The following is a 27,183-nucleotide window of genomic DNA, read 5'->3' as shown; positions in this document are numbered from 1 at the left end:
GGAGGCCTCCTTTCAAAAAGCTTTTGTAACCCTCAGCATGTCAGTTTCTCCAATCTATTTCTCTCTGATCATGTCCTTCCTGCAGATCTCTGCCTAGCTCTTTCTGCTTCCTAGGGGAGTTTGCTTCTGCCTTGCTGCAGTCTCTACACTGAGACATGTCTTCCCACCTGAAAAGAAGCCCCTATTCCAATGATCCAAGTTATTGTCCTTGCTAAAAGTTTGTCGCTAATTTTAAAAGAGTTGCCTTTATGCGGATTTTTTTGAAGAGTGAAAATGTGAGCTTTCTTTTTTCCAAAGGTTAGCTCAGTTGCTTTGTTAGAAGACATATCCAACAAATAATGCTTCAGGAAGGAAGGTCCTCAAGGCCAGGCCAACTGTCCTTCACAGTTAAGAATAATATTTACCATTTTTTAAACATTTTGTTTTAAAACTATACATTTCGCAAGGAAACAGGTTTAAAATAAAACTGTACTTGTGCTTTGTTAATCTGGCGTGTGTTAACTTTTCTCATCTTTAATAGTAGGCAAACCAGGCGGAAGAATCTTTAGAAATGAAGCATGCCAGGAGGTGGGGAAGGCTAACATTAGCGGCTCTTACCTCCTCTGTAAGATAAAGAAGCCGCTTTATTACTTCCCTCGGGAATGACAAAATGTTACATAAACTATTTTTGGAGATTCCCTGTGCATGAGGAAAGGGTTTTTACTCCGACATTGAAGAGTATTAAAACCATTTCCCCATCAAGGGTTTGAGGCTCATTTTACAAAAGTCATTCATAATTACCTAAAAGAAACAGACTGAAACCCAGGTAACCTGTGTGTAGCAACATTTTTTTTTTTTTTTTTTGTCACAGGACTTGTCCCTTGGTCCTGATAGTGACGCTCAACAGCTCAGGTGACCACTCTGCTCCATGGCAACTCTCCTCATTGACCCCAGGCGCTCACTCTCCTTTCTGTGCTCACAACTTTACCTCACATTTTCAGCTTCCCACGGACAAAAATGGTATAGAGAGTATGTATAAGCTATAAACAAGTCACTTATCTTCTCCCAGGATGAAATACTGTTTTTACAGCTAAACTGTCTGTGAACTGGATTTAGTCTCTTTCCTCAGAGGTAGTTGGCCCTGTTCCCAGCAATGTGGATAATTGAACTCGATACCAATTAGCAGAACCATTTTTGCTTACCATGGGGACGGCCCAGATCTTGGGTTTTATCAAGCGTCACCTCCGTGTTGGCCATCAAGTATGAGCCTACAGTCCGACCCCCGGGTCTGCCTTCTCCCCACACCCTCTGTGTGGCTCCGGCTTCAGCTGGAGCAGGTTCAGAGACACAAGGCCCCAGCTCGCCTTGGCTCCCTTTGTCTTCTACCCAGTGTGTCCCCACCACCACCCAAGATCCCCCCTGACGTTCAGACCCAGCTAGAATTTCCACCTCCACTCCAGACTGAGCACTCTTCCTAAATTTTTTCAGCATGTAATTCTCTACTGTAATTCTTGGAGATTTCCAAAGCCACATCCGCTGTCCTGCTAGTTCCCTGACCTCTCAAATCCTTCACCCCCTGCTCCTGTCTTCAGCCCTCAGCCAGCACCCCATGCTTGGATCCTAGATCTGTTTGGGGTTTTTTGTTTGCTTGTTTGTTTGTTTTTAATCTGAGAATTTAGAAACTGAAGAAAAAATAGATTAGGTCAGTGGTTTTCAAGCTTTCCCTCCTCAGACAAGATCATATACAGAATCCAAGGTACGAATGAGAAAAATCCAGAATATAAAACAGGAAGTTATTGTGGTTGAAGTAGACAAAACATCTGACTCTCTTGACTTCCCCCACTCCAGAAAGAAACAAAAAAGCAAAACCTCATTACTGAGGCACCTCTAAAAACCACCCATGAAGCTCTGTGAAAACTCCTCCATTTACCTTTCTGCTTAAGGCTAGGGAGCCACAATTCTTTGTCACTCCTTGCCAGTGTTTAGGAAGCCTGAGGCTTCCTGGAGGGCAAACCAATAAAATGGAAGGTGCGAAGTGTTCACAAAACAAACTTACTTATGAGGATGATGATCAGGAGTCTGACAATTCCAAAGGCAGGGATCATTTCTCGAAAATTCTTGCAAAGAGATAAATAATAACAGTCATAATACGAGCTATCTGTTGGCAAGTGAAACCCCAACTGTGCTCTCTCTTCGTCTACTTTTTTGTTTAAAGTTTCAGTGTCCAGTATTTACAAAATAAAGCAACGCGGCAACAGCCCAGTTTTCAAACGCATTTGGGAAGTACAATGGTGGTGCCCTTTGGAGAACAAAATGAAGCATGATATTTAACTCTGTGATATAAACTACACATAACTGAATTAGCAGGAAATAATCTAAATATAAATAATATGAAATCAACACTTAACATGTCATAGTTAGAGAGATGATTGATAGATAGATGTCAAACTAAGTCTGAGAAAATATGATTTTTTTTGTTAATATACATTCGATGCTTTATCCTCTTTCCAAATAGGGGCTAGCTAAGGGTCAACTAAACTTTGAGTATTACCTTAATTTTTTTAGATAATTTCCCCCAAATTTAAAATATTGGTTAAAAAAACTTAAAGTTTTAGCTTTGAAAAATCTCAATCCAGTTTACAGTATCCTCCTGTGTTACCAAAGAACTGCTGAGTCAGAAAGATATCTCCACTTTTGGGGTGCCTGGGTGGCTCAGTCGATTGAGCGACCAACCGGCTCAGGTCATGATCTCACAGTTCATGGGTTCGAGCCCCGCGTCGGGCTCCGTGCTGACAGCTCAGAGCCTGGAGCCTGCTTCTGCTTCTGTGTCTCCCTCTCTCTCTGCCTCTCCCCCACTCATGCTCTGTCTCTCTCTGCCTCAGAAATAAATAAACATTTAAAACAATTAAAAAAAAAAGATATCTCCACTTTAAAATTTATTGAGTTACATCTCCCTTCCCTTTCAAGTTATTAATTCTCTTCCTGAAAGTAAAGATAATGAAATACCCATGTTTATTCTAAATCAATTATTTTCAAACTGTTGGGGTCACAACCTACAGTAGGAAACAATTTGCATAAAAATCCAGGACACATATAAATCAAACAGTATTACATGTGTTATAAACTGAATTTTTTAAATTATTTTATTTACTTTTTTATTTTTTTTCCAAGTAGGCTCCATCCCCAGCATGAGGCTTGAACTCATGATTGAGAATTGCACTAAGAGAATTGCTTGAACTAAGATTGAGAATTGCACACTCTACCAACTGAGCCAGCCAGGTGCCCCTCTTTTTGTTTAATTTTTGGTCACAATCCCTGAAACTATGTTCAAACCACTAATGGGATTGCAATCCAAAGTTTGAAAACACTTTTCTAAATGACATATTTTTGGAATAGTTTTATAACTGCTTCATATTTTTCCTCCTAGAGTATTTTTAAAGTATACCTATGTGGTTAATGGGTTAACAACTAATCAGGATTTAACACTAGGCTGAGGCTGTTTTGACAAAGTGGTTGGCAGGGTGCCTTGGTCGCTTAGTTGGCTGAGTGTCCGACTCTTGATTTCGGCTCAGGTCATGATCCCAGGGTTGTTGGATAGAGCCCTGAGTTGGGTTCCACATTGAACATGAAGCCTGCTTAAAATTCTCTTTCTGCCTCTCTCTTTGTCCCTCTCTCCTCCCTCCCTGCTCGCTCTCTCTCTCTCTCTTTCTCAAAATAAATAAATAAATAAATAAATAAATAAAAGTGGTTGGCATTCACACATACTATACCACGGGAGCATAACATGGTATGCCAACTTTGGAGGGCAATTTAGCATTTATCTATGAAAATGTAAAGCCTTCGTCCAATAAATCCACTTCTAGGAATTTATCCTAAAAAAAAAAAAATCACAAATACAAAGAGATAAATGTAAGAGAACATTCTTACAGCATTATCTATAAGTGTGAGAAGCTAGTCACCTCAATTTTTTTTTTCAGTGAAGGATTAAATCAGGATACAGCTATACAGTATGCTCTGGAGCCCTTGAACAGACTGCAGTGGATTTCTGTGTACTGATATGGGTAGATGGGGCCAAGATAATTCTACATTAAGATGTACAACAGTATCTTTAAGAGTTGGTCCATTTTGGTAGCCTTAATTTTGGCAGGATTTTGAATACAGACAGAACAAGGTTTGAGGGGTGCCTGGGCGGCTCAGTCAGTTAAGCATCCAACTTCGGCTCAGGTCACGAGATCAAGCCCCACATTGGGCTCTGTGCTGTCAGCACGGAGCCCACTTCGGATCCTCTGTCTCCCCATCTCTGCTCCTCTCCCACCCCTCCCTCCAAAATAAACATTAAAAAAAGAAAAGAAAAAGGTCTGAAAGGAGATATATGAAACCATTAATACTTATTAGATACTTATTAGAGATTTTGACTTTCTATTTTTCAATTAAAAAAATTTTTTTTTAGTATTCGTCATTTTTGAGATCAGGAAATAAAAATAAAGATTAAAGATGAAAGAAAAGTTCTGGTGCCAAGAAGGAAGACAAGTGCTCCGCGAATATTGATAAATGAAGATCCCATGATTCCCAAATACCAGTTATCGTTTAAAAGAAAAAAGTCCATAGATTCCATTCCCAAAGTTCTTACCACTAGAACATTCATAAAATAGCCTCCCATCAGAGCATAGACTCCTCCTGAAGCACCCACAAGATATCTGAGTGGGTCAAAAATGGAGCTGGCAAGGGACCCTAAAGAAAGAAAAACACAAAGGATCAGACATAACTGTAAGAATCATGAAAAACAAGTCTATAATGTACAAGTTGGGACGTTTGGACCATTACCATATTAACAAGCAACAAATTTATTCTGTTTGTCCCTTCCATACTATAAAGGTATAGACGCGTGGGCTAACTACCTCCATTTTTTCTGAAATATTAAACAACATGAAGACAGAAAAACAAGAACAAAAAGCACAGACCCTGGAGCTCTGGAGCCAGAATTACCAGCTGTGTGACTTGAGCGAGTTTCTTAACCTCTCTGTGCCTTCATTTCCCTAAAAAATTGAGATATTAATAGAACTTACCTCAATGCATTGTTGGGGAAGTAAATTAGTTGATGTAAACACTGCCTGACGTGTTATGTACTTATTAGTTATTGTTTCAAAATATTGCATACCTTTAGCCAAAACTATCAAAATACCTGAGACATTCCAACATTTTTAAAAATGTTTGTTTACTTTTGAGAGAGAGAGAGAGAGAGAGAGAGAAAGCAAGAGGAGCAGAGAGAGAAGGGAACAAGCTCTGCCCTGACAGCAGGGAGCCTGGTGCAGGGCCCAAACTCATGAACCCAGAGATCATGCCATGAGCCGAAGTCGGACACTCAACCGACTGAGCCTCCCAGGCTCCCCGATATTCCAACATTTTGTTATCTAATGGCTAGCTTTCTCATGGAGTCAAGATGTGGCCTTGGAACCCTTCTCAACACAGCATTCAATCAGATCCACCAAGAAAGATGAAAATGTTTACTAACCCAAACAAGACTTTAAAACCACTTTATGCAAACTCTAAGATGTTCTCTCTGTACCGCTCGGTTCTACTACTCAATTTTTTGCTTTGAAGACGCTCCTTCATTCCTTAGGATACTATGTAATACCTACTTCGTGCAAGAAAGACAAAGTGGCCTTAGGAATCCTACAAACAGAGGAGTAAACAATTACCATAAGATGCAGAATAAAATAACTACTGTGATTTCTTAAATGTAATGAATTTGCTATGGAAGCACCTAGGAAGGAATGATTTTTTCAGCAGAGGTGTGGAGGCCCTGGCACTCTGAGAAGGAGGAGATAACATTTTGGTTAAACTCTAAAATATCTTTAGGGCGCCTGGGTAGTTCAGTCGGTTAAGCACCGACTTCGGCTCAGGGCATGATGTCACTGTTCGGAAGTTCGAGCCCCACGTCAGGCTCTGTGCTGACAGCTCAGAGCCTGGAGCTTGCTTCAGTTTCTGTGTCTCCCAATCTCTCTGTCCCTACCCTGCTAGCATTCTGTCTCTCTCTCTCTCTCTCTCTCTCTCTCAAAAATGAATAAATGTTAAAAAAATTAAAAAAAAAAAACCCTAAAATACCTTTAAGATTTGGAAGGAAAACAAAGGAGGAGAAAATATTTAGAACTTAGGGAACTGGAAAAGCAAAGGCATAGAAACAAAGGTATATGGATGACTAAAGATCACTGAGTCCAGCAGGGTTAGGGCAGTGGTCCTCAAATGTTAACCTTCAGACTAGGATTGGAGTGATTGCATCTTAATCACATGAGTAATTTATTTTTAAAATACAGATACAGGGCACCTGGGTGGCTCAGTCGGTTGAGCGTCAGACTTCTGGCATAATCTCGCGGTTAGTGAGTTACAGCCCTGCATCAGGCTCACTGCTGTCAGGGCAGAGCCCACTTTGGATCCTCTGCCCCGCCACCACCACCACCCCAGCTCATGCTCTCTCTCAAAAAATAAAATAAAATAAAATACAGATACAGGGGTGCCGGGGTGGCTCAACTTGTTACACGACCTACTTCAGCTCAAGTCATGATCTTACGGTTCGTGGGTTCAAGCCTCATATTGGGCTCTGGGCTGGTGGCACAGAGCCTGCTCTCTCTCTCTCTCTCTCTTTCTCTCTCTCTGCCCATCCCCCACTCAGTCACTCTCTCTCTCTCAAAATAAATAAACTTTGAAAAAATAAACAAAATACAGATACAAATGTCCACTTCTGGCCATGATGGAGTAACAAGGATAAGATTTTCTCTCCTGCTTGAAACAGCTAAAAGCACTGGACAAAATGAAACAGTGATCTCCAAAATATTGGACATCAGATGAGAAAGGACAGTAAACCCTCAGAGGCAAGAAATAAATGAGGTGACTTTTCCGATCGCCCAGCTTACTGCCTTGAGAGAGAGGATTACAGGCTATAATGTGTGAAGGGGGAATCCAGGTAGATCTCAGTGAACTTTAAGTTGATGAGATAGAGTTTGAAGTCCAGATAGTAGGGTGCCTGAGTGGCTCAGTAGGTTGAGTGTCCAACTTTGTCTTAGGTCATGATCTCACAGTTCAAGTGTTCGAGCCCCATGTTGGACTCTGCACTGACACCTTGGAGCCTGCTTCAGATCCTCTGTCTCCCTCTCTCTCTCCCCCTCCCCTGTTCGCATTTTCTCTCTCTCAAAAATAAATAAACATTAAAAATAAGTAAATAAGGGTCACCTGGGTGGCTCAGTCAGTTAAGCGTCAGACTTCAGCTCAGGTCATGATCTCATGGTTCATGGGTTCAGACCCCACGTCGGGCTCTGTGCTGACAGCTCCAGCTTGGAGCCTGCTTCAGATTCTGCATCTCCCTCTTTCTCTGCTCCTCCCCTGCTCTCACGTGCTCTCTCTCTCTCTCTCCCCCCTCTCAAAAATAAACAGTAAAACAAATATTAAATAACTAAAAAATAAATAAAGTCCAGATAGCGCTAGGCAGCTGGAATTTGCAAGAGAGACCACCAGAGAGGAAAAGAGCTGCACAGAGAGAGGCATGTGAGGAAACTACCTGAGCCAGGGAAAGTTCCAACAGAAAAGAGTAAAGGGAAGAGTAAGTAGCTTTGCTCTCACAGCACCAGAGAGGCTAAGTAACTTTCCAAGCTAGAAAACTGCGTAATTCTTGGGGCATTGGTTAAAGTACACAGAAGAGTCCTGCACCAGTAGTGGGTAACAGCACTAAATATGACTCAAAAACACAGTTTCAAAAACAAAAAACAAAACAAAAAAAACACAGTTTCACCTTGCAAATCTTATCAAGGTTTCAAACTACTTCCAAGTAACCATGTTCCAGAACACATTCAAGGAATATTTATAGGAATACAGTAATATTCACCATCCAAAGGTTAAATGTCTAGCATCCAAACAATAACTATCAGACATGCAAAGAAACAGGAAAATACGACCCATAATGAAGAGAAAAATCAATCAATTCAAACCTCCCAAAACTGACACAAGTGTAAGTTTTAGGAGGTAATGCTAATAAATAATTATTACAACTGTATACCATATGTTCAAAAGTTAAGTAGAGACATACAAGATATAAAACACCCAAACTTTTAAAGATGAAAACTACAGTGTCTTGGGGCACCTGGCCGGCTCAGTCAGAAGAGCGTGTGACTCTTGATCTCAGGGTCATGAGTTCGAGCCCCACACTGGGTGTAGAGATTAATTATGTACATAAATAAATAAAACTTCCTTTAAAAATAAAGGAAACTATAATCTCTAAGATGAAAAAAAATAAACTGGTTGGGCTTAATTACAGATTAGACATTGCAGAAGAAAAGATTAGCAAACATAAAGATATGGCAGTAAAAGCATCCAACATGAAACACAGAGAATAATATTTTTAAAAAGAAATATAGCATCAATGATCTGTGGGTTGATTTTAAGCAGCCTATTAAATACATAATTAGAGTCCCCAAAGCAGAGGAGAGAAGTCACGTACAGAAAAAATAATTGAAGAAATTATGGCCAAAATGTTTCCAAAGTTTTATGAAAACTGTAAACCCACCAATCCAAGAATCTCAACAAATTCTAAGCACTGGAAACGTGAACAAAACTACATCAGGTCACAACAAAGTCAAATTGTTCAAAAGCAGTGGAAATCTTAAAAGCAGCCAGAGTAAAAAGACATGTTTCATACTGAGGAACAAAGGTAGCAGATTTCTCATTGGAAATAATGCAAATGAGAAAATAGGAGAGCACTGTCCTTAAACTACTGAACAAAAAGTACAGTCAAGCTAGAATTCTATGCCTAGTAAAAATATATTTCAAAAGTGAAGGCAAAATAAGAACTTTTTTCAGACACACAAAGGCTGAAAGAATGGATAACCAGCAGACCCATAGAAGAAATGTTAAAGGAAATCCTCAGGCAGAAGGAAAAACATCAGATGGAAATACGGAATTACACAAGGGAATGAAGGGCACCGGAAGTGGTAAGAACATGGTCGAACCCACAAGATTTTGACTTATGACTTAAATCCCTGTAGAAGAGGGGCGCCTGGGTGGCTCAGGCGGTTGGGCATCTGCCTTGGGCTCAGGTCATGATCTCGCCGTTCATGAGTTCAAGCCCCAAGTCGGGCTCTGTACTGACAACTTGGACCCTGGGGCCTGCTTCGGATTCTGTGTCTCCCTCTCTCTCTGCCCCTCCCCCAATCGCACTCTGCCTGTCTCTTTCTCTCAAAAATAAATAAAAACATTAAATATTTAATTAATTAATTAATTAATTAATTTAATAAGAAACCCTGTAGAAGATACCTGTTTAACAGTTTACCTACTTAACTACTAGAAATAATAAGTGAATTTGTCATCCTTGGAGGATACAAGATCAATGTACAAAAAAAAAAATCAACTTTATTTCTATGTCATAGCAATGAGGAATCAGAAATGGAAAATTTTTTAAACAGTACCATTCACAGCACATCAAAAATATGAAATATGGAGTTAAATCTGACCCCCCCCAAAATGTGCAAGGACTGACCCTGAAAGCACAGTTCCTAATATTTGAAAAATGATAAATCATACTTCATCGAAACTTTAAAACTCCTATTCTTCAAAAGATACCATTAAAAGCATGACAAGACAAGCAACAGACTAGGAGAAAATATTTGCAAGTCATATATCTGATGAAAGACTTACAATCAGAATATACATTATTATATATAATAAGAAATACAATCCAATTTTAAATGGGGCATAAGATTTTTTTTTAAATATAATTAGAGAGAGAGAGAGAGCACATGCACATGGGGGAGGGCAGAGAGAGAGAGAATCTCAAGCAGGCTCTACATGATCAGCACAGAGTTTGACACTGGCTCAGTCTCCCAAGCTGAGATCATGACAGGAGCCGAACTCAAGATTCAGATTGTCAACTGATTGAGCCACCCAGGTGCCTCTAAATGGGCATAAGATTTAAACAGATACTTTACCAAAGAAGGCAGGTGGATAGCAAGCAAGTGCGTGAAGATGTTCACCATCATTGTTAGGAAATGCAAATTAAAACCCAGTGAGATCCCATTATATACCCAATAGATTGGCTAAAATTAAAAAGAACGATGATACCAAGTGTTGCTGAGAATGTAGAGGAGCTGGACCTTCTGGTGGAGGTACAAAATGGTACTATAGTTGACCGTTGAAGAACACAGGTTTGAACTGCTCAGGTCCACTCTTATGCAGATTTTTTTTTCCATTAAATACAGTACAGTACTGTGAACGTATTTTATCTTCCTTATGATTTTTTTTTAAGTTTTACTTATGTGGGGCCCAAACCCACAACCCCAAGATGTTTTCTCTGGTTTACTCTATTGTAAGAACACAGTACATAATACATATACAAAATATGGGGGTGCCTGGGTGGCTCAGTCAGTTAAGCATCCAACTTTTGATTTCGGCTCGGGTCATGATCTCATGGGCTTTGCTCTGAGTGTAGAGCCTGCTTGGGATTCTCTTGCTCCCTCTCTCTCTCTGCCTTCCCCTGCTCGTGCACCCACACATTCTATCTCTCTATCAAAATAAAGACTTAACATATATACATACGTATAAATGTATGTATATATGCATTATTTGACTGTTATCAATAAGGCTGCAGCTCAACAGTAGGCTATTAGTAGTTAAGTTTTGGGGGAGTCAAATGTTATATGTGGATTTTCAACTGTGTGAGGGGGGTCAGTGCCCCTACCCATCAAGTTGTTCAAGGGTGAACTATACCAGGTATCACATAACCTAACAATCTCACTTACAGATATATATCCAAGAAAGCAACACAGAAACTTGTACACAAATGTTCATAGCAGTGTTATTCATAATAGCCAAAAAGTGAAAACAAACCCAAATGTCCATCATTTGACAAATGAGTAGAACAAAATGTGGCACAACCACACAACGGAATATTGTTCAATAATAAAAAGGAATGGGGGCGCCTGGGTGGCGCAGTCGGTTGAGCGTCCGACTTCAGCCAGGTCACGATCTCGCGGTCCGTGAGTTCGAGCCCCGCGTCAGGCTCTGGGCTGATGGCTCGGAGCCTGGAGCCTGTTTCCGATTCTGTGTCTCCCTCTCTCTGCCCCTCCCCCGTTCATGCTCTGTCTCTCTCTGTCCCAAAAATAAATAAAAAAATGTTGAAAAAAAAAATTAAAAAAAAAATAATAAAAAGGAATGAAGCACTGATATATGCTACAACATTGGTGAACAATGAAAATATTACGCTAAGTGAAAAATGCCAATCACAAAGGGCCGTATATGGTATGATTCTATTTATATGTAATATCCAGAATGGGCAAATCTAAAGAGACAGAAAGTAGATTAATGGTTGCTTAAGGCTGGGGAAGGGGGTATGGTACAGGGTTTCTTTGGCAGACAAAAATGTTGTAAAATTCAATTGTGATGATGGGTATATAACCTTGTGAATTAAAAAAAAAAAAACCTACATTGAATTATATACTTTTTAAGTTTATTTATTTATTTTGAGAGAGACAGAGACAGCACAAGTGGGGGAGGGGCAGAGAGAGGGAGAGAGAGAGACTCCCAAGCAGGCTCTGTGCTGGCATCCCAGAGCCTAATGTGGGGCTCGAACCCACAAAACCATGAGATCATGATCTGAGCTTAAACCAAGCGTTGGACACTTAACTGAGTGAGCCACCCAGGCATCCCTGAATTATAGATTTTAAATGAATGAATTGTATGATACATAACTTACATCTCAGTAAATCTACTTTAAAATGTTACCAGTCTCTTAAATGTTAAACATATCCTCTGATAGGACCCAGCCATTCCATTCCTAGGTATTTACCCAAGAAACCCAAAAATATTTGATTACACAAATACTTTCGTTACCCAAAAAAAAACTATCTGATACACACAAATGTTCTAAGTAGCTTCATTTGCAATAGCCCCAAACTGAAAACAACCTAAATGTCCATCAGCAGGAGAATGGACAAACTGTGGTATATCCCTGGCAATAAAAAGGAATCAACTATTTAAAAAAATTTTTTTAATGTTTGTTTATTTTTGAGAGAGAGACACACAGAGTGTGAGCGGGAAGGGGCAGAGAGAGAAGGAGACACAGAATCCAAAGCAGGCTCCAGGGTACGAGCTGTCAGCACAGAGCCTGACATGGGGCTCAAACCCACCAACAATGAGATCATGACCTGAGCCAAAGCTGGACGCTCGACTGACTGAGCCACACAGGTGCCCCAAAAAGGAATCGACTATTGATACACGGAATAACATGCGTAAATCTCAAAATAATTATGACAATGGACCGAAGCCAGACAAAAATAGAGTACATACTCTATGATTGCATTTACATAAAATTCTAGAAAATACAAATTAATCTATAATGATCAGGGGGCGCCTGGGTGGCGCAGCCGGTTAAGCGTCCGACTTCAGCTCAGGCCACGATTTCGCGGTCCGTGAGTTCGAGCCCCGCATCGGGCTCTGGGCTGATGGCTCAGAGCCTGCAGCCTGCTTCCGATTCTGTGTCTCCCTCTCTCTCTGCCCCTCCCCCGTTCGTGCTCTGTCTCTCTCTGTCTCAAAAATAAAATAAACGTTAAAAAAAAATAAATAAATAATATAATGATCAGTAACTGCCAGGGAAGGGACAAGGAGGGGCAATAGAGAGAGATTCCCAAGGGTCATAAAGAGCAATGGATATGTCTATTATCTTGACTGTGGTGATAGTTTCCTGATTGTATACACATATCAAAACTTACCATATTATATACTTTAAATGTGTGCAGCTTATTATATGTTAATTATACCTCACTAAATAGAAAACAAGACAAAAACACAGATCCCAGGGCCATATGCCCAGAGATTCTGATTCAGTAGATCTGGGTGGGATCTGGGTCGCTTTAGCTAGGACAAGCTCTCTAGGTGATGTGATGATCAGTCAGCCTGGGGAACACGGGTGGGACTGCAGAACAGCACTTCTCAGTCTTAAATGTGCATACAAATCACCTGTGGATGTGTTCGAATGCAGATTCTGTTAGTGGGTCTGGTGTGGGGCCCAATAGTCTGCATTTTTAACGATCTCCCAGGTGATACCAATGCTGCTGCTCTGCGGACCACCTTTGCCAGGAGCAAGGATGGGGAAACGAAAGTTATTTGACATATTAAGGAATCTGGAAAAAAAGCAACGGTGTGTACTTATCTCCAAACTCATCAAGTTGTATACATTAAATATGTACCGATTTTTGTCTGTTCATTATACCTCAAAAAAACTATTTAAAAAAAAACATTTTACATCAAGTTCCCCCTAACCTCTTCATGTATAATTTCTTTTTTGGAATATTAATAAAGATTATGCTTTCCAAGAAAAGGGAAGAAGTGAAAGGCAATGGGACCACATAGTGGAGGGTAACAAGCAATCTTGGATGTTTTGACTTTCTTCTGGGCACTGGCAATGTTTTAGGAAGCAAATAATACCATCTAATCTATGCTTGAGGAAGGTGACCCAGCCAACAGTGTGAAGGGTAGACTGGAATGGCAAAGAGATACCTGCCAAAAAGCTGTTGCAAAAATAGGCAGAGGATGTGAACAGGTTATTCATCTTCTCTCTTCTCTCCCTCCTCTGAAACCGAGGAAAGGCTGAGTCCACACGTTGAAATCAAGCTGCAGGGGAAACGGGCATTGATGCTAGAGCCAGGCAGGACCCCATCAGCACAAAGGTTTTCGAGGATGTACACAGGAATGGAAAAACAGGTGTGCGAAGCAATGGAAACAGAAGGTCGAAAAACAGGATCCACAAAAGTAGGAGGGAAGCAGGATGGTGAGCTGTGTCACTAAGCATTTGCCAGTTCTATGCCTTTAACACATCTCATGAATGCTTCCTGCTCTGTGGCCCCACTCCTCTGGGACATATGAAGGGAGAACTCCATGCGACAGTGGAGGCAAAGATCACACTCCTGCGTCTGCAAGCCAAGGGGTGCCAAGGACTGATGGCCACGGCCAGAAGCCAGGGGGAAGAGAGGAAGGATTCTCCCCCACAGTATCAGAGGAGAGCATGGCCCTAATGACACCTTGACTTCAGACTCCTAGCCTCCAGAACTGTGAGGCAGTGTGGTTCTGTTGCTTAAACCATGCAGTGTGTGATTCTTTGTTATAGGAGCCCCAGGAAACTTATACAAGCACCCACTGCAGTAGAAGTATCTGAACTTATTTATGGACTTAGTACATGTATACACGTACTACTATGAACTTAGTACGTGTATATACGTACTACTATACTAATGCAGGTTTGTTAATGGTGGGTACATTTTATTGGTTTTCTTTCATAGACTAGTATTTTTTTTAATATAAAAATAGAATTTTAAAGGATGAAACATTGACTACATGATATTTTTAAATCATTTCTACTTTATTAATTGTACAAAAATGTGTATCAAGCCATGAAGAGACAAGGAAGAGACGTAAATATATATTGCTCAGTGAAAGAAGCCAATCTGAAAAGGCTGCATGCTGTACGATTCCAACTATCTGACATTCTGGAAAAGGCAAAACTATGGAGATAGTAAAAGGATCAGTGGTTGCCAGGGGTTGGGGGTGGGGGGTGAATAGTGGAGAACAGAGGATTTTTAGGACAGGGAAAATACTCTGTATGATACTATAATGATGGATACGTGCCTTTACACATTTATCCCAAACCATAGAATGTACAATGCCAAGAGTGAACTTTTTTCTGGATTTTGGGTGATTATGATGTGTCCATGGAGGTTCATCAATTGTAACACATGCCCACTCTGTTGGGGGATGTTGATGATGGGGGGCTATGCATGTGGAGGGGGCAAGGGGTGTAGGGGAAATCCTTATGCCTTCCTCTCAATTTTTCTATGAACCTAAAACCACTCTAAAAAATCAAAATAACTTATAAAATCTTTCAATGAGCAGATTTTTAAAATAAGCCTCATTCTTTTTTTAAAATCCTCATTAAATATCACAACCCTGAAGTACAAAGGTATACTTCTTTTTATTTATTTATTTATTTATTTATTTACAGATACAGACAACTGATTTTTGACAAAGGCCCAAAAAATTCAATGAAGCAAGTAGAATTTTCAATAAATTGTTGTGAAGTAATTGGATATCAAAAAAAAAAAAAAAAAAAAAAAGAATCTCAATCTAAACCTCACATCTTATACAAAAATTAGCCAATTCAAAAAGGGGTCACATATTTCAATATAAAGTGTAAAACTACAACTTTAGAAGATAACGGAAAATCTTCAGGACCTAGGGCCCAGTGAAGAATTCTTAGATATGACCAAAAGCATGATTCATAAAGGAAAAATTGATAAATCAGAGTTAATCAAAATTAAAAGCTTCTGCTCCATGAAAGATTATTAAAACAATGCAAGGACAAATACACACTGAGAAAAATGTACCTGCAAACTACATATTCAGTAAAGGGCTAGGATCTAGAGTATGTAAAGAACTCTTAGGATGCAATGGTTTAAAAAAATCTAATTAGGAAATGGACAAAAGACATGAACAGGTATTTCACTAAAGAGGTTATACAGATAACAAGGAAGCACACAAAAAGGTGTTCAACATCATTAGTCATTGGAGAAAAGCAAATTAAGACCATGATATCACTACACAGAGCACAGCTAAAAATAAGAAAGGTGACAGCACCAAATGCTGGTGAGGATGTGGAGAACGGAATTACTTATACAATACTGGGAGGAATGCAAAATGGAACAGCCATTCTGGAAAACATTTTGGCTGGTTCTTAAAAAACTAAATATGCAACTACCATACAACCTAAAAACTGTGCTCTTGGGCATTTATCCCAGAGAAATGAAAACCTATGTTCACGAAACTCTGTACTTCTGTTCACAAAAACCTGTACACAAAGGTTTCTAACAGGTTTATTTGTAATAGCCCCAAACCGGAAACAACCCAGGTAGTCTCCAACGAATGAAGGGTTAAACAAATGGTGGTACATCCATGCCATGGAATACTCCTCAGCAATAAACATGAATGAACTGTTGGGGCACCAGGGTGGCTTGGTCGGTTAAGCCTCTGACTCCTGATCTTGGCTCAGGTCATGATCTCACAGTTTATGCGTTCAAGCCACATGTTCGGCTCTGCACTATCAGCACGGAGCCTGCTTGGGATTCTGTCTCTCCCTCTCTCTGCCTTTCCCCTCTTTGTGTTCTCTCTCTCTCTCTCAAAATAAATAAATAAACTTAAAAAAATTTTTTTTAATTGTTCAAAAAAAAAATGAATGAACTAATGCTATATGCAACAACCCACATGAATCTCCAGAGAATTATGCTGTGTGAAGACAGCCAATCCCAAAGGTGAGATATATATGTATATATATATATATATACACACACACACACACACACACACACACATACATACATATATATATATGGAATATATATATGGAACATATATACACATGTATGTATGTATATATATGTATATATACATATATATTCCATTCATACAACATTCTTGAAGTGAGAAAATTACAGAAATAGAGAACAGATTAGTGGTTGTCAGGGGTGAAAGAGAGTGTGGGGTGGGAAAGAAGAGAGTATGGCTGTAAAAATGCAACGTGAGGAATCCGTTGTTTTGCACCGTGGCTGTATCAATGTGGATCTCCTGGTTGTAATACTGTACTATAATTTGCGAGCTGTTACCATTGGGAGTAACTGGTTAAAGGATACATGAGATCCCTAGGTATTATTTCTTACAACTGTGATGTAAAAAGTGTAACTAAAAAAAAAAATGTTTACAATAAATAAATAAGTGGATGGATGGAAATTCTAATATTTTCTGCTCAGACCAAAGTGGGTCATCTTAAGGCACACCCAGTTTCAGAGATCACAGGCATATGCTGCTAGCTCCTACTGAGGTTTTGGGCCCCTCCAGCTCTTCTCTACATTCTCTTCAAGCTTTATTTCTTAAATGGAAATTTGCTCATGTTACTTCCCATGATCACTAGTCTGACACACTGGGCCTTCATGATCTGGCTGTAGGTCTCTCCCCAATATATGTGCCCGGACACCAAACTACACGACTTCCAACTGTACAAAACCCTGTCTGACTGAAATACCTGAGGACAGGCACAAAGACTTCTATCTGCTTATTTGTTTTGTTTTGTTTTGTTTTGTTTTGTTTTTTTGAGAGAGCTCATGAGCAGAACAGAGGCAGAGAAAGAGGGAGAGAGAGAATCTTAAGAGAGAATCTGCAACCCAGCATGGAGCCTGATGCTGGGTTCAATCTCAAAACCATGAGATGATGATCTGAGCCAAAATCAAGAGTTGGACACTTAGCCGACTGAGCCACCCATGTACCCCTCTATCTGCTTTTTTTTTTAATCTTTATTTACATTTGAGAGAGAGAGAGACAGAGTGCAAGCGGGGGTGGAACAGAGAGAGAGAGGGAGACACAGAATCCAAAGCAGGCTCCGGGTTCTGAGCTGTCATCACAGAGCCCGACGTGGGGCTCGAACCCAGGAACCACGAGATCATGACCTGAGCCAAAGTCGGACACTCAACCAACTGAGCTACCCAGGCGCCCCTCTATCTACTTACCTTACCTCAAATATTTTAATTCTAATCAACTTATTTCTCTCTCTTTTTTTTTTTTTTAGTTTATTTTACTCACCATCTTGAGATCAAGAGTCACATGCTCTTCTGACTGAGCCAGCCAGGCAACCCTCGAACTTATTTTTTTCTTTTTTAAAGCTTTATTTATTTAAGTAATCTCTACACCCAACATGGGGCTCAAACTCATGACCCTGAGATCAAGAGTCACATTCTCTTTTGACTGAGCCAGCCAGGCGCCCCTAATTAATTTATTTCTAATGCTTATCAAATTCCCTAGCACAGACTAGGAGTGCAATAAATCTTGACTGAAATGTTTATTACTTTTTGCTTTGTTTATTGCTTCCTAAGAGGCACGGATTCTGTATTACCCTCAGAACACTAACCTGCAATCACTCCAGCCAGGTACACCAGCCCTACTCGGAGGCCTTTGTGGACCATTTCCAAGGGAATACCCAACATGAGCTGCATAACAAGATTCCCCAGGATGTGCTGAACTCTGTGGAGATAAACACATTATGAGTAACCCACATAGTTATTTCTTTGGGACATTAACAGAGTAGTTACAGACTTGCTTAACTCAAATTCCATTCTCTAATTTTTTTAGGTGACTTTTTAAAAATAAAATCTCAACACAGACCTTCAATATGTAAGATTAAAGGACATTTTAGAAGTATACATTTATAGGTTCTATTTTATAACAGTAACTGACAATGTCAAACAGAGAGTGATGAGGCTAGCTTAGGGAACATAAACTTGAATTTAGGTTTAGATGACAATTGCCATCTTACGTCAGCCCCAGCATCTGATTTTGTTTCAGTTGCATGGTATTGAGAAAATCCTAATTCACTCATATTGAGTTTAAATTTCAATAGTTTGTTTTGTTTTGGTTTTGTTTTTGTTTTTTTAAAGTAGGCTCCACACCCAAAATGGGGCTTGAAGTCACAACCTCAAGATCAAGAGTCACATGCTCTACAGACTGAGCCAGCCAGGTGCCCCAAATTTCAATAGGTTTTTAAACAACCAGTCTTGCAATCTCAGGCTATTCTTTAATAAAATAGAGATGGCAAGAGAAACCCCTATTCCCACTTCTACATTAAAAAGTCGAAAAACAAAGCTTACCAAAATGAAAAAGAAAGTTTACCCAGTAATATTAGCTAAATTTAGTATCTCCCATTACTACAGTTGGCCTAGAACATAACTGACTATACAGGTGGTTTTTATTATAGTTTTTAAATAGGTAAAAATATTTTTTAAAAAAATTCGTATTCTTTTGCTTGTCAAACTCCACAAGTATCTCTGGAGAATCTCTGAATGTATTTTGGTACATTCCCATATTACAGTAATCCTTAATTTAGTTGCTATGTAGCACAAGACTTTTTTTTTTTTTAAAGAAGATTTCAGGTTAAACCAAAAAGGTTAGGGGGCGCCTGGGTGGCTCAGTCAGTTAAGCATCTGACTTTGGATCAGGTCATGATCTCATGGTTCATGGGTTCGAGCCCCACATCAGGCTCTGTGCTGACGGCTGGGAGCCTGGAGCCTGCTTTGGATTCTGTGTCTCCCTCTCTCTCTGCCCCTCCCCTGCTCACGCTCTGTCTCCCTCTGTCTCTCAAAAATAAATAAATGTAAAAAAAAAAAAAAAAGGTAAAAAACAAAATAGGTGTTGGATCTTCCACTTAAGTGCAAGAGCTTTCATATTTGTTTTAGGGATTGTGTTTTTGGGTTATAATTTACTTAACAAATTACCCAGCAGGGGTTCTCAGGGCACACCCTGCAGAACAGATTACTTACCTCCATGGCCACATGTGCACCCAGCCACAACTATCACTGTCCAAGTCATCTCCAAAGATATCCAAGAAGTAACATGTAACTCAGCACAAAATAGTCTAGCAAGGACAGTTACACTAGTCTTAAGGAGACCTCAGAAAGAGCATTTGGAACTACATGCACTTTGTGAATTTGAGCAAAGTCACAGGAAGCCATCTCATCTTATCCTTTGGGAACAGCTTGAGGATAAAGTGACCAACAACAACCAAAAAAACCCAAAAACAAAAAACAAAGAATCACCATCAGCATTCTTTCTGCGGCTCAATAGCAAGAGTAGAAGTGGCATAAAGATGAGATCCTGTCATATACTCGGAATAGAAATCCCAACTTTTCCCAGCCAAATTTTATCTACCCTTCCAGGTACAACTTGAATACATGTCATCTGTGAGACCCTCCCCATCCCAATCTTTCCATCTTTCTGTTTATGTTACAGTAACTAATCCCATATCCATGCCATTACCACTTGTCTGCCTCCCGTAGTGATGCCAGGAGAGCTAATGTTGACTTTGCCAACCTCTCCTAGCTAGGGATAGCTGTGTCTCATGGTTCCGGCTAATGAGATGCAGGTAAGAGTGGCGCTGACGGGGGACTGGTAAGAGAGCTTCTTTCCTGACAAAAGGGATTGATGTCACCAGCACCTGGTACTACCTTTCCCCTTCCTGCTTTTAATACCAAGCTACAGCTGCCGACTGGCAACCATGAGAGAAAGGTCAAGGGAAAAGCAGAGATGCCAGCACAGAACCAAGAGTCTTGGCTTCATTAAACTGACGAATTAGCCACATACCTCTGGGCTTCTTATACGGTAAAGAATTAACCTCCATTTGTTCGGGCCCCCGTTCGATTTTTGATTACTTCCATCCAAAAGCATTCCTAACTTATACAACCCCATATGTGACCTGTCCTACGCAGCCTTGAGAAGTCTTTCTGAGGGTCTTATTATTATCAGGCACTGCAAAAATGACATTGTAACCGTTGTCTCATTTAATCACAGCAACGTTGTGAGGTCGGTACTTACTACCCCACTTCACAGATGTGGAAACTGAGGCAGCAAGATGTTAAGTAACTACCCTGTAATACTATGTGGCCTTGCATTACTATTTAACTGACTGTCCCCCTCATAATAAAATTTAAATGTGGTACAGGAACCACATTTGTTCAGAACGTGGTAGATGGAAGACCAAACTGAAAGTATCCATAGAAACTGAGCCATTAGCAATTTTGTCCTTGACTTGTCAAGCCTCTGAGCCCTGTGTCCTGCCATGGATACCTATTTAGCCACTGGCCAGAGTCATCCTTCAAGGTCCAGGGCTGGGTAGGTCACATAGGTGAAGTTGGCCTCATCTGAAGCCCCAGGCGTTCAGTGGGGAGGGTGGGGGCCAGCAGCAAGCTGCTCACTGTCTGCAGTGGGTTCTGAGTCGTGGGTTCTGAGTGAGGTCATAAAAAGACTACTAGCGTAGAAGAAGCTATAAACAAAAACCAATGCCCATTGCTTGTATTATTCCAGATGGAATAAAACAGTACTATACACTCAGCAAAATGCTTGTGAATTAATTCTTTCTAAGTGTGTGGCAGGGGTGGGTAGGGAGGGACTGATGATTCATGTCCTAAAGGGAACATTTTAACAACATCAAACAACATATGTGTGGGAACATACGTGTGGTTGAGTAATGATCGGGTCTCTTCTCATTACTGTTCCTATATAATTACCAGTATTAGGCAGCCATACGCAACACTAAGTACACTGGACTGGGGGTTAGCACCAATGGGTTGAGGTTCCAGCTCTGCCACGTGGCCACGTGACCTGGTGCGAGCAATACATCCCCTAAGCCTCAGACACGACGCAGCAGTAATAACACCTGCCTCCTAGGGTTCCTGTGAGGATCCGGCTAGATTATGGACATGTAAGTGTCTTATCAATAATAAAGCACCAACCAAATGTTGGGGGTGATGAGTACTCACAGTCAACCTCCTCCGTCAGCGACTTAATAGCATTCCTTACCCAGCATGCACCAGCATATAGGAGATAAACCTCCAGGCTTCCTCCCTCTTCTCAGGACTGTAGATAAAGGGACTCTCCAGGATGCCTGTGTCCAGGGTGATCCACTGTTTCTGAGGCTTCCACACAGCATAGTAAATAAACACTGCCAGCTGACCGGGAGGGGCAGACAGGAATGTTAACCACCTTCTGCAGAGAGTGGCCCCATTAAAGCCCACGGACACTACCTTGGTTCCAAATGATTAGCTCTCAAGGGGGCCATTCCGTAGCAAGTGCTCAAAAGATGACAGGAATTAAATTTCCCTGCTGCATATCTGCCCACGTAACCGTGGTCATAGCCTACTTCCTCCAGTGAGTAGGAGCGGCCCCACACCAAATATGAAGAAAATGCTTTCTGAGCCCCCTACCCCCCTTAAATACCCTCTGCCCTCATCTTTCCATTCCCATTTGGTCTCTCATTTACACGGTAATATTAAGTCACTGCTGGCTTCCAAAGAATAGGGAAAGGGAACAATAGTAACTTTCAGCCGAGAAGCCTGGCAAACACGACCTTAACCAAGTGATGAAGGTTCACGTCACCAGGGACGTCATGTGGAGGTCTCCTACTCCCTGATGTGATAGGATGAGAAAGGCACTTCACCTCTGCATGTTCCTCCCTAAAACCCGTAACTCCAGTCTAATCATGAGAAAAACATCAGACAAGCCTGCATTGGGGGATAATCTACAGAATACCTGGCCCATACTCAAGATTATCAGAGTCATGAAAACAAAGCCTGAGAAACTGTCACAGATTAGAGGACACTGGGGGAACATGACAACTGAATGTGATAACTCTGGGTTGCAGGATACAGAAGGGATAGAAAGAGGACATTAATGGAAAAGCTAGTAAAAATTGATATTAAGCGGTGCCTGAGTGGCTCAGCCAGTTAAGCGTCCAACTTAGACTCAAGTAATGATCTCACGGTTTGTGAGTTCAAACCCCGCATCCAGCTATCTGCTCTCAGCGCAGAGCCTGCTTTGGATCCTCTGTCTCCCCTCTCTCTCTCTCTCTCCCCCTCTCTCTCTCTGCCCCTCCCCTGCTAACGTTCTCTCTCTCTCTCTCTCAAAAAATAAACATTAAAACAAGAAAGATTTAAAAATACATACATAGAGGGGCACCTGGGTTGCTCAGTCGGTTGAGCGACTGACTTCGGCTCAGGTCATGATCTCACGGTTCGTGGGTTTGAGCCCCGCGTCAGGCTCTGTGCTGACAGCTTGGAGCTTGAAACCTGCTTTGGATTCTGTGTCTCCCTCTCTCTGACCCTTCCCCACTCACGCTCTGTCTCTCAAAAATAAATTAAAATGTTTAAAAAAAAATTTTTTAAATACATACATACATAAGAACTTTTATTTAAGGGGCACCTAGGTGGCTCAGTAGGTTGAACATCCAACTCTTAATTTCAGCTTAGGTCATGATACCAAGGTTGTGGACTTGAGCCCCACATCAGCATGGAGCCTACTTGAAATTCTCTCTCTCCCTCTGCCCATCTCCCCTGCTCGTGCTCTCTCTCTCTAAAATAAAAAAAATTAGGGGCACCTGGGTGGCTCAGTCGGTTAAGCATCCGACTTCGGCTCAGGTCACGATCTCATGGTTCGTGGGTTTGAGCCCTACATCAGGCTCTGTGCTGACAGCTCAGAGCCTGGAGCCTGTTTCAGATTCTGTGTCTCCCTCCCTCTCTGCCCCTCCCCCACTCGTGCTCTGTCTCCCTCTGTCTCAAAAATAAATAAATATTAAAAAAAATTAAAAAATAAATAAAATAAAATAATTAAAATTTAAAAAAAATAAAGCTTTTATTTTAAAAACTGATTTTGGAGCACTTGTGTGCCTCAGTCATTTGAGCGTCCAACTCTTGATTTCAGCTCAGGTCATGATCTTATGGTTGTGGGATCAAGTCCCATGCAGGGTGCTGCACCGACAGCTCGGGGCCTATTTGGGATTCTCCTCCTCTCTCACTGCCCCTCCTCCACTTGCTCCCTCTCTCTCTCTCTCTGTCTCTCTCTCACTCGCTCTCATTCTCAAAATAAATAAACATTAAAAAAAAAAACACCCTGATCTTTCAGGGTGCCTGGCTGGTTCAGTCAGTAGAGTATGTGACTCTTGATCTCAGGGTTCTAAGTTCGAGCCCCATATTGGGTATAGAGATTACTTATAAATAAATAAATAAATAAATAAATAAATAAACAAATAAATAATAAATAGTTTTTAAAAATACACTGATCTTTCTGTGAGAGACAAATACCCACAATGGTTGTACAGATTACTTGAAAATCAATCAATCAATCAATGATTTTTAAAAAAGAAACTGATCTTTCTGTGAGAGACAGATATCTTAGCACCCACTCTACGACCCTTGCTGGGAAAACTGCCCTTTCCACAGCACTGACTACAATAGTCATGTTTCGTATCACGTGACCTTATCCTATTATGCCCCAATTCCCCCAGACCCCCAGCACTCACACACCTGATTGGACCATGGGCAGGCCAGCCAATCCATAGGCTGGAAGGATAACCTGATAGAGTGTGCCAGGAGTGTTTACTCATTACCCTTTTCTTTATCTGAACCATAAGAGGTTAGCTCCCTATGATGGTTCATTTTATGTGTCAATTTGGCTAGACCATGATACCCAGATATTTGGTCAAAATCATTCTGGATGTTTCTGTGAAGATATTTTTTAGATGAGATCAATGTTAAAATCAATAGACTGAGTAAAGCAGATTACCCTCCATAACGTGGTGTCTCAACAAATCAGTTTAAAGCCTTAATAGAACAGACTGACCTCCTCTGAGGGAAAGGGAATTCTGCCTTTGAGGGAAAGTATGACTGCCTTTGAACTACAACTACAACTCTTATCCCCCTAGATCTCCAGCCTGCTGGCCTACCCTCGATTTTGAATTTGCCAAGCTTCCACAATTACATGAGCCAATTCCTTAAAATCAATCAATTTCTCTCTCTTTATCTATGTAGAGATGGATGGATGGATGGATAATGTGTGTGTGTTTGTGTGTGTACACACCCGATTACTTCTATTTCTCTAAAGAACCCTGACTAATACCATTCTTGATAAGGAAGTGGAGACATCAGTGGGAATGATCAGAGACTTCCTAATGTCCCTGAAGTCACACCCCACACACATGCATCTTCTGCCAATTTCTTTTTTTTTTTTTTAACGTTTATTCATTTTTGAGACAGAGAGAGAGACAGAGCATGAATGGGGAAGGTCAGAGAGAGAGGGAGACACAGAATCTGAAACAGGCTTCAGGCTCTGAGCTGTCAGCACAGAGCCCGACGCGGGGCTCGAACTCACGGACGGCGAGATCATGACCTGAGCCGAAGTTGGACGCCCAACCGACTGAGCCACCCAGGCGCCCCTTCTGCCAATTTCTTTATGAGACATCATGGTGTAGGAGAAAAAGGTAGGTAAGATGAGGCTCAGGAAAAGCCCAGTGCTGGCCCAGTCATACATATGTGACCTTGGGCAATTCATTCTACCTCTCTGAGCCTTGTACTCTTTTCTGGAAAATAAAAGGGCTTACTTGATCAGAGTCTGAAAACACACTACATGCTACCACAGTAGACATCATTAGAGGATTCCATTCTTTTTTTCCCTACTGAAATGTGGCGGCAGCCTATAGTCTATAGAAGCAATCAGTTCATGAGATCAAACCAATCTGTGACCCCAAGATTATTTGGTTTCTAAAGGCCCAACATCTAAAATGAAATGAAGCCACAGAAATAGTAGTCACAGCTGGGAAGGGGACTTGCTTGAAAAATAAAACTCACCCTTGGCTGAAAGTGACTGGGAACACAGGAAAGACCTAAGGAGACTTCAGAGAGGGTGAAGTTGAGTTCCGCGTGGGCTGTGCCTGCCACCACCAAGCTCTCTTCTCTTCTCTAGATGTGATCAAAGCCCCCGTGTGTTTGCAACTCCCCAGGGGTACTTACACTAGTGCCCACCACCCAACTCACTCACCTCAGCAATGCTGATGGAGATGATGAACACAGGGGGTGGGAGGCAGTTAGCTCTCTCCAAGTATGTTCTTCGAACCTTTTCAGGAAGCATCCATTTTGAGACAACCCTGTGGACCTTTTTATTCTTGAAGGGATCTTTACCTCCCCCATCCTCTCGCATTTCCTTCTCTTCTTCCAGCTCTCCTTTCATGTCTCCATCCAAATTCAGAGTCACATCCTCTATCTCCAAATCGCGATCAGCAGCCATTGTCCTGGGTCTTCCCTCCACCTAAAAGGGACATGAATGTCAAGGAAAAACAGATGACTCTATAGTCCTTGGGCCACAGATCTTTCCTGAGCTGTCTGGTACAACCACTGGTTTGTTTCCTCGGCCTTTCCTGGATATTAATAGAAGGCAGTTGAAGATCTGGTGCCCACATACTCACAATATCCATATCCTCATCCCTAGCATGTAATTGTGACAAAGCAATAGGGTCTCCCCAAATGAGGGAGAGGGCTCCCCAGGGTCACTTCTATCGCCACCACCCAAAGAATGGACTAGAGCCTTGGAATAGAAACCCTACCTTGTATGTCCCTTCCTTCCCCTCTGCCACTGACTGTCAAGTCAACCATCAGCGTAAGAGATGCCTTGGCCATGAAGTGATGCATCTCAGAGCCCAAACCATGCACACCGCATAACTGAACCCAGTCTCGTCCAGCTAAAGTGAATGGTCTCCTTTCCCATTTTAGTTTCATCTCGCTTCTACTCCCAGGCCAAACACAGGTCTCAGATTTCTGACTCAGAATCAAAAATAGTTTACCGAGCATCTACTGTGTATCAGACACTATGCTGGAGCCTTTCACATCTATTGACTCATTGGACTTCCACAATAACCCCAGGAGGTGGGGATTTGTAGTTCCATTTATGGATAAAAAACTGAGCTGCCCATTCTGCTCCCCCAAAAAGAATCAAACCTACATCTTACCAGCTCTCTTCCTAAACCAGCACTGCCCATTCGGTAGCACACTTGAGTTAGGAAGGCCATTCCTTGCTGGTCCTCCAGGCACAAGGTCAATACCCTTGCTGAAACACATCTCCCCAACGATGCTCTGACATCCAAAGCTCTTGGCTGAGTTCTTCCTAATTTCCACATCAGGTATTCCCTTGAATTCAATCCTCAACATTCAATTATTCAAGTATTTATTCAGTAAACATCTATGGAACACCTACGAGGTATCATGCCACCATCCCTAGTCCAAAGGGTTGACAATGTAATGGAGGAAACAGAGGTCAATAAAAATCATACAAATAATTGTCTCATTACACTGTGATAGGGGACACCAAGCAGGTGTATAAGATACCAAGGCAGCATGTCTGTAACAGAGACGGCTGATCCACATACTTTCTTATCCCTATGCCATGTACTGTCCTTTCCCTGTTGGTCTGGTTCTGTTATTTTTTTTTAATGTTTATTTATTTATTTAGAGAGAGAGAGAGAGAGAGAGCACAAGCAGAGGGAGGGCAGAGAGGGAGGGAGAGAGAGAATCCCAAGCAGGCTCCACACTGTCAGCTCAGAGCCCAATGCGGGACTTGAACTCACAAAACGTGAGATCGTGACCTGTGCCGAAAACAGGAGTTGGGCACTTAACCAACTGAGCCACCCTGGTTAACCAGGCACTCCTAGTTCTGTTATTTTTTGCTCCTGGTTAAACTACTTAAATCATTCAAATATTTCTGTGGTCAAAAGTGGGGGGAAGGGCTGGAATAGTGAGGGAAAAAAATGTTGCAAAATAG

The 27,183-nt window shown here is 41.3% G+C and overlaps 1 protein-coding gene across 1 annotated transcript in view; it reads right to left on the bottom strand.

The window, feature by feature from the left end:
• RHBDL2 (rhomboid like 2) overlaps nucleotides 1-27,183 on the bottom strand; it is a 52,908-nt gene that overhangs the window by 3,550 nt on the left and 22,175 nt on the right. Inside the window, exons 3-7 of the mRNA XM_049617447.1 lie at nucleotides 25,411-25,677; nucleotides 21,403-21,551; nucleotides 17,963-18,075; nucleotides 4,610-4,710; nucleotides 2,036-2,096 (exon numbers count right to left, since the gene is read on the bottom strand). Of these exons, the coding sequence (XP_049473404.1) occupies nucleotides 2,036-2,096; nucleotides 4,610-4,710; nucleotides 17,963-18,075; nucleotides 21,403-21,551; nucleotides 25,411-25,656 (670 nt within the window). The 5' untranslated portion in view covers nucleotides 25,657-25,677. The remainder of the gene's footprint in view (nucleotides 1-2,035; nucleotides 2,097-4,609; nucleotides 4,711-17,962; nucleotides 18,076-21,402; nucleotides 21,552-25,410; nucleotides 25,678-27,183) is intronic.

This window comes from Panthera uncia (genome assembly GCF_023721935.1).
Source record: "Panthera uncia isolate 11264 chromosome C1 unlocalized genomic scaffold, Puncia_PCG_1.0 HiC_scaffold_4, whole genome shotgun sequence".
NCBI classification, from domain to species: domain Eukaryota; kingdom Metazoa; phylum Chordata; class Mammalia; order Carnivora; family Felidae; genus Panthera; species Panthera uncia.
This window is presented reverse-complemented; position numbering and strand designations above follow the sequence as displayed.